The sequence below is a fragment of the Quercus lobata genome, chromosome 5 (genome assembly GCF_001633185.2).
Source record: "Quercus lobata isolate SW786 chromosome 5, ValleyOak3.0 Primary Assembly, whole genome shotgun sequence".
Classification (NCBI taxonomy): domain Eukaryota; kingdom Viridiplantae; phylum Streptophyta; class Magnoliopsida; order Fagales; family Fagaceae; genus Quercus; species Quercus lobata.
Window position 1 is genome coordinate 61,825,745 of NC_044908.1, and position 12,183 is coordinate 61,837,927.

Genomic DNA, 12,183 nt, shown 5'->3' on the forward strand with positions numbered 1-12,183 from the left:
TTAATCCGCTGGAGACTGTTAATCCCATTGATGTTCTGAGTTACTGGTTTTCACATTCATGGTATCTCTGGAGGCCGCATTGTCACTTACCAACGCATTACATACACCTGTTACATAATATCCTTTATTTCAAAGCTACTTTTGCCCTCATCTCCAACACAGTAGTTCGACGACATAGTTAGTTGTATAAAGGCTGTAGACCTTGTACTATATTATCTAAAGATCAATTGTATGGTTTTCTCAGGCCTGCTTAATTCTTTTCTCAATGCCTCAAATCAATCCACACCTTGAATGAATGCCCTACCAACTCTTTTTTTAGTAGGCACCTGTACCGCAATTCTCTAAGATGGCTAGACCCTGCAAGTGCAACAACCTTCCGGTCCCATCTGACAAGTGCAACAATTTTCCAGCCTAACTGCACAAGCCTGTATTGAATCAAATGAGCATTGGTTCATGGAGAACTATATTTTTAGCTCATTTCTAGTTGTACATACAAAATGTTAAAACTTCCATTCTGACTTACATGCAACTTGTACAAATACATTACATAGTACTATGACAATCACCTGCTAGATTCACCAACAATTTTAATTAAACAATTCTGACTTATTCTGCCAGCTGACAACATAGGTATCAGACTGATACCATAGAGCAACAACCAATCTAATCTTTGCCAAGCTAATTAAACATAACCAAACCAAACAATCAACACAACTCAAATTTTGTGTTAGAAGTCTTGACCTCGCCACAGTGATTCAAATGCATAAAAACACCCACACAGCATATTTAACCATCACTCTCAGAAGGAGAGAAAAAAGAAAAAGAAAAAAAGAAGTGAAGCCTGACGAGAAATCCATCGGAGAAGCTAACAGTCACTGTTCATCAATAACACTATTTCTGCCTCATCTTGCAACCACCCTACGAACTGCCTACAGATTTAACCTATACATGCTACTGAATTCTAAGTATAGATCCAGATTGAAGCAATACTGCTACCATTGGGACTGGTATTAAGCCTTGGTTGAAAGGACACCTTTGATCAATAACTGGTTTGTGCAGTAAAACTTCAGGATGTGCCATCTGAGGAAGAAATATCATTTTTATCAGAGTTGAGATTGATATTGGCCTGCGAATTGTCACCTGATGCCACCTCATTTTGTTGATTCTCATCTTTCTTTGAATTGAGAAACCGACCCCCACATCCCCTTGCTCTTCTCAGTGCATGCAAATGTCGAGATTCATGCAAATATGGCTGCAAGATCAGTTGAGTGATGAGCAATAAGTCAATTTACGTTTAAATAATATAAAATTGAAAGACAATTAGAACCAAATAAGACTAACACTTAAAAGGATAAAAAAGGCCAAGCAACCTCACAGATCACTTATTTATTTATTTGGCAACCCACAGATCATTTATTTATTTATTTGCTCAGCATATGTAGGAGGGATTGAACCCCAGAAACTAACCCCACATAGGCCAGAATGCCATTGTAGCCTATGAAGCAAACTCAACACAATTTTGAATAAAAGGCAAGAAACGTGTGGCTTATAACATACCTTCCTAGACTTAATAGCTTTATGTTCTGATTCCGCTTTTGCACGAGACTGTCGGCGTCGCAGGATGCCATGATATTGTTTTGCGTTCACAAATACAGGTTCCTCAACTGCATCTGATGGCAAAGGAACACCAGCCTGCTGGATTCCCATCAACTGAAGATGGACCTGAGAGGTATTTATCCAATAATTGTAAGGTGGATGGTCATAAGCAATGTGTGGTCTCAATATCAACAATGACCATATGTCATAAAGAATTAGAGATCAACATATGCCATCTTTTTTATCAATGTGTCGACAGATAGAATCAAAGAGAGCATACCATTGGTTGCCCACCATAGGGCTGTGGAGGATAGGGTTGTGCATCATAGGGAGCAAAGATGCTTCTATAATAAGGATCTGGGTACGGGTATGCCCCCGGTGCCTTCAATAGAAAAGCCAATATGGAATTAGTTAAGTGTGTGATATGACTTAGTTCCAAATTTAAATTTGAAAAAAAAAAAAAAAAAAAAAAATTGGAGGGAGAAACCATAATCATTCTGTCAACTAGTTCAGTAATAAAACTTCAATAAGAACTGTTGCCACCATAACATTTTTTAATAATACAAGAATGAACAAGAGAGAGTTTAGAATTTATGCCGCCTTGAAAGGGAGAAAGGGGGGTTTTCTTTTTTGGGGGGAGAGAGGGGTGGCTACTACAACCACCTACAAAAGAAATTTTTCTAAGCCTATTGTTCTAATCTGCATTCATTAATCATGAGACATTATTGTAATGCAAACATTTGAGTTATGGCTTTCACATGTAATCAGATCAAGAAATGACAACATAAAATACTACTTGAGTCTTTCTTTTTTATTCCATGATTTTCAGTGTTGCCAATTCATATTTTTTTCAAATCCTGCAATTGATATTAAACATTCTGAAATGAGAGCATACACATCACCAACTTCAGTTGACTGCTCTAAAAAAAAAGGTTGAATTCTTCTTCTTTTTCCTTTTATTTTTATTTTTATTTTTTATAACTAATATAATGTTATTAAGATGGAGGAACTACCTCATGTACACAGGATGCATACTTAAGATAGCCTAAAATTGCAACACATGCAAATTACAATCGAAATAAAGGGGAATCGAGTGAAATCTACAAAAGAAAGAGTGACACTATAACTCAAAGCACTAGACCATTCAAACAATGATCTAGTGAAATACGTCTTCAATTGAACCGCCGAATTTTCCAAATCTTCAAAAGTTCAGCAGTTCCTCTCCCTCTGCAAAGTCCACAACAATCAAACCATAAAAGAGGGAAGTAGGGAACCCTAGTACCCAGGTTATAAAAGCAAAAACATGTGACCTCAGTCCTCACCCAATGACACTACAAAGCAGATTACCTTAGCTAATGTGTGTAGAGCTGTTGGCTAGATGGTTGAAAATATAATGCGCTGCATTGGTTGCTTAATGCTCCAATTCTTCTGCATTTGATTTACTCATAGAACACCAATCCACTAAAATATTTCACAATTTTTTCAGATCATCCATTGTCAAAAATTTTCTCCTTGCTGCTGTCCAAACAAAACAATCCCCACTTGTTAGGGCCCTTGGCCTGATAAATATTCCTCCATGGAATGGTTCCCGTTAAACCTCTATCAGAGCCAAATAATAAGATTTTACCTCACCAATCAATGCCCTCCCCATTCAAGTTAACTGAATAACTCAGTAAACTGATCCGCTGACCCAAGTTCCCAATCCTGTACAGCCCTTATACACTTGGAGTTCACTATTGAACCAATTCATTTAATCAGCCATATATGCATCCCTATCCAGTGCAACACAAAAAAGCTTAGAAATCAAACAATTTAACATAATCTCCCCACACAGTGAACCATTCCAAAAGCATACTCAATCCCTAATCCTCACTATGAAAGTAGCATGTCCGGAGAACTCCCAGCTCTTCCAAATGCTTTTCCACAAACTTACCCCCTTATGCAACCCTAACTATCTATAACTTAGATATAATTATGCCAGCTCTATCTATAACTTAGATATAATTATGCCAGCTCTATCTATAACATTGCAGTCTTACTGTTACCTTAAAAACACAATCATGTTCCATTGATAGAATAAAGGTGAGACCTAAAAGTAAAATAGGGTCTCTCTTAGCTGAGAGAATCCTGTTCATCAATGACAAAATTGCAACATGATTACAAATAGTTACAGAGCTTAATTTTTTCCGGAAGCAACCCAACTTTTATCTTTTCTCTAGTTTCATTCTAAAGTAAAACACATACAAACAAAATAAAAGAACTCATTACAACTTTATTTATTTAAGATGTAGTACTTATCAACAACCAAAAAAAAAAAAAAACCTTTATTTAAGATGTAGTAAACACAAGGACCGCCTAGTAAGACAATTCGAAAACCAAATATGGTTTCAATCGTGTAAAATCAACAGCTTGATGAATTCCTCATCATCATTAGCATCCATTAAAAGAAACATTAATTGAAAAGATATACAACCCATTTGTCATGAGTTGTGAAAGATAAAGGATCAAAGTCACCATTGAAGCAAGAGTGTAGTAGCTTAAACTCCTGTTTTAAAACAAAACACCAACACTTCATAAATTGCCAACACAACTTGTGGTGCTTTTCGCCACTACCAACTCTTTACCAGATATGCATCACCCAGGGAAAACCACTGACTAGAACATTCTCAAACAATGAAACACAATAACTGTTTGTAAGTACACAGTGTGACAATGGAGGGGTGTAGTCGGGGTACACAGTAAACAAATGATAAACATAAAAAATAAAAAATAAAAAGAAAAAGAAAAAAAAGATGAAAGAATGAAAAAGAAAAGAGAAGGCAAAATGATACACCTATGTAGAAGAAATGTTAAAGTTAAGTGTGTCAAAGAAGTTTTCACCTTTAATCTAGAACTCCCAATTGGTCACCAACATGTCACATCCTCTCTAACACCAGAAACATGAATAGCATTAAGAGAATAAAACCGCCAATCCACAGCCTCCAATTCCTAAATCATGGATGGTCCTATTGAATCTTAGATTCCAATGCAACTTCCTCCTGACCAATCCATATGGCTCACCACAGTTGCTCTCCTAATAATGGCAAAAGAATAGAGGTGAACGTATCCTTTAAGGAGAGCTCATACATACAACCATGACAGCAATTGCTGGCCACATCAAACCTTTACTACTTCAAAACCAATTCTATTTCCACCTAAATTATCCGAATAAACTAAGTTTTTACCTCAGATTCTTTTTTTCTTTTTCTTTTTTTCTATTTATATCCTTGCATTCCACTTTTTTCTCTCACTGCATGCATCCAAAGTTAGATACCATGCTCCTGAATATAGATAACAATTGTATATTGATCGCTCCAATATCAAAGAAATGAGAAAGTCTATTAGTCTCCTTAGAAACCTCTCTCTCTCTCAACCTGTTTTAGCTTTTCTTTTTCCTTTTCTTTTTTGGGTTTGATTGATTACTCTGCTTCGGTAACTCACCATATATGGTATCTTTTCCCAATATTTGATTTCAAACTTCTTGACCGCTGTGTTCCTACTGCAACTTCAAATCCTGAATGACAATCATCTTGAGTCTACTAAGGAAGATACCCACAAATTAATATATATCAAATAATATAAGCATCAAGAGATCCTTTTTCAGGTGTATCATTTAACACATTTCAATTATTCAAATGTGAAGTTTTAGAAGAAAGAAAATAGGATAAAATCAACATATACACTACTATGACACACAATTTTTATTCACAACGTTCGTGACTGCAAGGCTGGAATAATTACCAGTTACAGATATGTTCAGAAAATAAAAAATGAGGATTATTAGAAGGTTATCAGGAACAAAGAAGATTCCTAGGAATATTTGGAACTTGATTGAATGACAGTAAGGAACCTGGTTTCAAGGTAAGGATTTAACAAAAATAAAGAGTAGGGAATCAGTCTCTTTTAAGGATCTAACAAAGACTGTTTATCATAATACAACTGGCCGATGAAGCCCAAGTGCCCAACACTATGTCCAGGTTAACTTCAACCTTTTTTTTTTTTTTAAGAAATTTATATATGTAGCAAACAGATTATTTGATTGAAAAAAAATTCAATGTGGAATATGCTAATAATAACACAAACAGTTTAAAAGTTGACTTCAAAAGTAGTACCATAGCAGGTCCTGCTCCAAGTTGTGGAGGTGTTGGATACTGAACATTAGAGGTAGTGACACCAGGGTGAGACATTCCAGTTATAGGAGACGAAGAATGTATCTGGGATTCTGAGTGCTTTTGCTGCTCATCAGCTTCACTATTATCTGGACAATCATTAATTTACAGAACATAAGTATTTTACGTAAAATTTAAAAAAAAAAAATAATAATAATAATACAAGAAAGACAAGATAAAACATGTTTAGACCAAAGAAAGAAACTAGTAACCAGTAAAACAAAGTGTAAAGGCACCAAGCTTTACAACTGAAGTGAGGGACTCCAGCTAATAATCAGCCTGATGACTCAACTTGTACAATGAGATGTAGGTAAGTTTCTTGAACATAATTATCATAGCATAAAGGCAACACATGTAAGCAGACAATAAGAACACTGTAAAGCAAAATTACCATGGATGGCTATGCACTTTGACCATGGTTCAAGAGGTAAGAAAGTGAGCTGAGATCAGGGTAATTCAAGTTCTAATCTAATAACTAAAAAGTATTTTTTTGATAAGTTAGTAACTAGAAAAATATTACCACGGAAGGTAATGAAACTGCCAACAACAGTGCACAAAAGAGCCCTTTGTTAACAAAGATTGAGACCTGCCCTAAGCCACAAGAAAAAGAGCTATAGTTATAATGTGAACAGCGTCTTTGTGAAATGGGAAGCACAAGGAAAGATTTCTTTTAATTTAGACTTACTTAAATTTGGAATCAATTGTATTATGTATTGGTCAATTGTATTTTATTTTAGTATTTTAGGTTTAATAGTACTTTTATTTAATGTGCTATAGTCAAAGTCATTTTTGTAATTTAATAATTGGGATTTCTTAAGTCACTTAGAATTAAGTTTACTATGTCAATTAGAATTAGGGTTTCCTATGTTAGTTAGAATTAGGGTTTGGTATTCTATTTAAGCAAAGCATTGTACTCCTATGAGAGAGGATTAGTTTGATGATGAATAAAACTTCTCTTGAAATTGTCCCAATGGTCTGGTGCTGCTCATATCAGTTCTCTCTTGCTTGGTGTTAACTCCAAGCAGGCCTAGGTACCGACTATAGGTTAACTATCCTTCATTTTCTCATTCTTTATTGTTGTGTCATTTTGGTTTGTCCTGCATTACTTTGGATCTGGTGGTAAGGTAGCAGCGAACTCACGCTGAAGATCCTAGGATCAAATCCTTGGAAAAGCATGAGCTAAAAAAGAATTAGATTTTCTCTTGTTACGGTTATTCTGTTTCTATGGAACTGATAATGATGAAGGGAAAAAAAAAATTCTACATTTTAAATGAAAAAATAGTGTAATTTCCATATAACAGACGATGAAGAGTTAGGGAACAAAGTAGAGGCAATAACGTTAGACTGAAGCTCATAACACCAAATATGCCGGTTCAATTACAGCATATTAGAATTATAATTTAATCTATTCACAAAGATCAAAACAGAATTTTTAAAAGGGGAGCACTGATATAAGATTTTGAATCCAGATTTTCTAGAAAATACCGGAAAGATCGTTCACAGAAGAAGTCATGAGGCTGTAATGCACCCCAAATCCTGAATCCCGACAGTCAAATCTGGCAGCACAACCAACACTGTTAAATTAATACCAAAGCATTCCAGAGACATGTTAAAAAAGAGATCCTAGTCACCAAAATCATGCTCATTGGTCCAAACTAGGACCTTTCAGTCACTAAATAGTATCAAAAGGTTAAATGCTTAATATTTAACATTTATGAAAGTGCCTAAGGAAAAAGAACAGGGGAAAAAAACTGATATTCAGCACCATAATGCCAAGCACCAAAATAGTGCAGTGAGAATACAACTACAGGAACTAATTTAATTTACTATTGGAATACACAAGTATACCACAAACCAACTAAAATATTACACATAAATAATACCACTGATCAAAAAACATGTATTATGCTTATAGTCCATGACATTACTAGGATTGATTAACTACCTATCAAAAAACAATTACTAGGGTTGATTAACAAATACCAAAAAACAATTACTAGGGTTGATTAACTACCTATCAAAAAACAATTACTAGGGTTGATTAACAAATACCAAAAAACAATTACTAGGGTCCATGACATTACTAGGGTTGATTAACTACCTATCAAAAAACAATTACTAGGGTTGATTAACAAATACCAAAAAGATATAATTGATATTAGAAACTAAATTTATTCAAGTAGTTACAGCTACTTACTATGGTATATATAATCATTCATGGACTGAGACATATTAGGACTCAATTTAGTTCATTGCAAAAGCATCAGAGCTCCATTATGTCATTAAATAATGGAAAAACCTAAGGTTCATAGAAGGTGAATTGCTTCAAGAGAAACAATTCATATCAACAATGAAATCATTCAGTTCTTTTCCTTTTTTTGTACTATTGGAATGTTCTTTCAATAAGATCAGAAAACCCTACATTTTTTTCCATGCATACAGTGGTAGAGACTAGAAGATGGACAGACAATTTTTCATATAGAAATCAAGAACCCACACATTCACAAATAGCAGATGAAACTGTTTAGGGTTGACGGCAGATGAAGAAAGTATATCTTCTCTAGGGTATTTAACCTTAAAAACATGGAATATGCTCCTAACAATGATGATTTTATCAAAGTTAGTCCATATGTCAATGGAAATAATCTATTGATTTATACAGGGACAGGAACAAAGGCAAACTGCCTCCATTTTGATGACTAAAGAAACATAGCATAATAGTCATGTTAAGGAATTATAGTATCCAATGACTAAGTCAACTTAGCATATAGAAAGTGCAACATGAGACAAGGTTTTAATTGAGCTACATTCAGTATTTATAACATTAGATTTATAATGATCTAGACCAACGTATTTGCACACAGAGCTCTTCATTAGGAAATTTATTGGCAGGTAGACCATTTTGATATTCTTTTGTATTACTGAAGAAGCCAATGGCTGAAAGGAAGAAAACAAGAAATCAATTGGAAACTCGATAAACTTGCTAATTTTTAAGCCCAACAAATGATGCATATCCCTCAATCTTCACTTAAGGCTACATTTGTTTCAACGTAAAACGTTTTCCCCCAATAGCATTTTCCACATTTTCGGGTGTTTGGTCCAGCTGAAAATGCTGGTCAAACCAAAAAAAAATTCTGTTTGACCAGGAAAATAACCTTCACGGATACAGACACAACACCCACCCACCCACCCTTTCTCCTCCCTGTTGCTACCATATATTTCAGTGCCAAACTCAGCCAAATCCTAACCCAGCAACCCCCAATCCAACAACCCACGACCAAGAAACCCACGCTATTGCCACTCCAGTGCTTTTAGTATATTGATCTGCTACACCCCTCCAAGCGAAGCTGCCAATTTCTTTTTTTCTTTTCTTTTTTTTCCCTCATATTTGATGCGTAACCTCCAATTTTCTTGTGATTGCAAAAGCCTATTATGGGTTTTTTTTTTTTTTTTTTAAGGTTTTTTTTAGTGTTGTCATGAGAAATTAGTTGATTTGTGTTGTTATGAGAAATCTATAGTGGGTTTTTTATTTGCAATAGGTAGTATGAAATTATTTGTTAGATCTTGTGTATAGGAAAAATTGTGATTTTAAGTGCAAGCCAAGCGCCTGAAAATTTTTTCCAAAGCATTTTCAACAGAAGACATTTTATGCCAGAACAAACACAGCCTTATATTCATCCAACTCTTGCAGTTCAGATAATCACAACAAATATTAGCACCTCAACACCAAGGGCATTACAACATCATCCAGCACACTGCAACTTCAATAGAAGCCACTACATGAAGGTACTAGGTATTGACAAAAGATAAACCACCACAAGCTAAAGAGAGATCTTTTAGAATTTTTTATTGCTCAGGAAAGACAGTATCTAAAATTTAAAAGATGAACATATATTTTCTTCTCATTTCAAACAATGTCAAGAAAGCAATTGGTAAAAAGCCTACTTTGATCCTTATATAGCACAACATAGTTTAATCCATATTTGGTAGCAGACTGAGAAAACATATCTATTAAATGGAAAAAATAAATAAATAAATAAAGGAAAAATAAGATAAAAATTGCTTTTATTAAATTTAATTGTGCTTGTTATCATACTTATTGAAAGAATCATGAGAAGTAAACCATTGATGTGCCAGTGACAATTTATATAAAAAGAAGTATGATGATCAACTCCATTAAAGAAACTATATGCCATAAAGCAAGGTTGACTTCAAGAGAACTAAAGCATGACAAACATAATTGGGTTTGGGATAAGTTTGTTAAAACTTATAATACTTTTTTCTTTTTTCTTTTCTAATAACTGTAATTAATTAACAATTTAACAGACATTCAATTTCCAAATTAACCATGTGGATGTCTCATGAAAACTGACCCATAAATTTTGATTTTACCTGTCGTCTTTTAAAACGAACCATAGCTTTCATCTTATACGATCATAACCATAATAACTCTTTCTGATTTGATAAAAGACAGTACCTATGCAGACATGAATAGAATAAATCTTTCTGATTCAATGGATAAAGCTTAAATGCTATCACCTTCACTTTAAAATGTGTAGACACAAGGTGGCTTCACAAACTTCTTCCCTACATGCCTCATTCCCTTCCTCCATTACCTTAGTTCAACCATCTAACAACCAATCAGCTCTTGCCACACACTTGGCCTTTATCAACATTCCTATATGATATGCCTAGATTGATTTTTTTTTTTTTTTTTTTTTTGGTATAATTCGATGATAGGGGGAAGGGAGATTTAAACTCTGGATGTCTCAGTTCAGCTACAAGCCTTTGGGCATGCCTAGGGTATAATTACTTGATAAAATACGAAATAACTAAGGAGTGATGTTTACCATAACACCACTAATTCCCTTGTTCACAATTCTAACTCAGTATCAACACAAATAATGCATTAATCAACAACCTTAACTGTCAAAATAACAAGTTCCTCAGCAAAAATTTATAAAAAAAAAATTAAAAAAAAAAAAAAAAAAAAAAAAAAAAATCAAAACAAATTTCAATCAAATTACCAGAAATCGATTCAATAAACTAACTTAAACCCGAAAATTCAACTATAATACGACACCAAAACCTGGAATTATCCATGTAAGCCCCAAAAATCAGCTCAAATTCATCTAAACTCAGGTAATTCAACTCAATTAACTTACAAACCATTTTAAATAAATAAATTAAATAACATTCAAAACAATTCATAAAACTCGCCGAATTACCCGTTTGGTTGCCCAGAAACCATCAAAAGAAAACTAAAAAAAAAAAATTACAGACTCTCATTTTTCTCAGCAACCAAACAAGCACCAGAGATAGATAAAGTTCAAAACTCTAAACAATTTTTCCATTTGTTCTAGTTTTAATTTCTGAGCAACCAATCATGCTTCCGAAAACAAACTATTAACAAAAAATAAAATTGGAAATTGAACAAACTAGGGTTTGGAATTTCGAAATTTACCTTACAGGGAAAACTTCTTCCCAGGCCGCTGTAATTTGATAACAATTCTCTTTCTTCTTCTTCTTCTTCTTCTTCTTCTACAACTTTTTTTTTGTTCTTTACGAAAATTAATAAAAAATTCTGTTTAGGAAAAACTTTTCCGGGAATTGGAATTCCATTAACCGCTCTGCTGTACTTCACTGCTACCTATCCAAGCGACACACTTCCTTTTTGCCCTTTTCCAATTCCCCCTAAATCCTTTTTTTTTACCATCCACTTTTTTCCAATATATCGGGTTTTTTACCCGATATATCGGGTTCAAACCGGGTTTGTGCGGTTAAATGTCAAGCAAGTTTGGTGGGCCAGACAATGATCATGCCCGTTAAATTATAAATGGGGTTTTCGGGCAGCGAAGTAGTACTGACGGCAAAGAATGGAACAAATCTGAGCCACAAAATATGTAGAGCAGATTGACTTTGTGGTTATGATTTGAGAAGTGACTGCTGACCGCTGACCGTTGTTGTTGCTGTTTGTTTTTTTTGGTTCTGTGTAAGTGTACGGATCAGATGAGAGTGGGCCCACGGAAGAGATAGAGGATATATAGGCGTCATCATATATGATGATCAAATACGTAATTTTGATGTGATATCTATATTTTTTTATTTCATTTTCCAGTTTGCTTGGCACCAATAAAGTAAACTTCTTTTGCTTTGCCGCCTATAAAAAGTAAAGTCATGTAATTTTTATTTATTTTTATTGTATGCTACCTAGAAAAGTCTAAATTTTTAGTCTTCCTTGCTTAAATGCGTGGTTAGTTTTGCACCGCAGAACTTGCCAAGAAAAAAAATAAAAAAACCAAAGAGAAATTTTTGGTCACGTTTATGGTCAAGGTAGGGCACAGAACACATGATAAACTTAATCAAGTATAGATTCTCA

General features: G+C 34.3%; 1 protein-coding gene across 4 annotated transcripts; it reads right to left on the reverse strand.

The window, feature by feature from the left end:
- Window positions 1–498: 498 nt before the first annotated feature.
- Window positions 499–11,527, reverse strand: LOC115989657 (nuclear transcription factor Y subunit A-7). Of its 4 annotated transcripts, none has more exons than XM_031113460.1 (6): window positions 11,269–11,527; window positions 7,290–7,360; window positions 5,748–5,893; window positions 1,877–1,978; window positions 1,558–1,722; window positions 499–1,252 (listed from the first exon to the last, which is right to left on the reverse strand). In XM_031113460.1, the coding sequence occupies exons 2-6, from the start codon at window positions 7,315–7,317 to the stop codon at window positions 1,067–1,069; spliced, it is 627 nt and encodes a 208-aa protein (XP_030969320.1). In that variant the 5' UTR covers window positions 7,318–7,360; window positions 11,269–11,527; the 3' UTR covers window positions 499–1,066. The 4 variants fall into 4 exon arrangements, with proteins under 4 accessions (XP_030969320.1, XP_030969321.1, XP_030969323.1 ...); XM_031113461.1 differs by lacking the exon at window positions 11,269–11,527 and adding an exon at window positions 6,325–6,390; XM_031113463.1 differs by lacking the exon at window positions 11,269–11,527 and adding an exon at window positions 6,325–6,395.
- Between the last annotated feature and the right edge of the window lie 656 nt (window positions 11,528–12,183).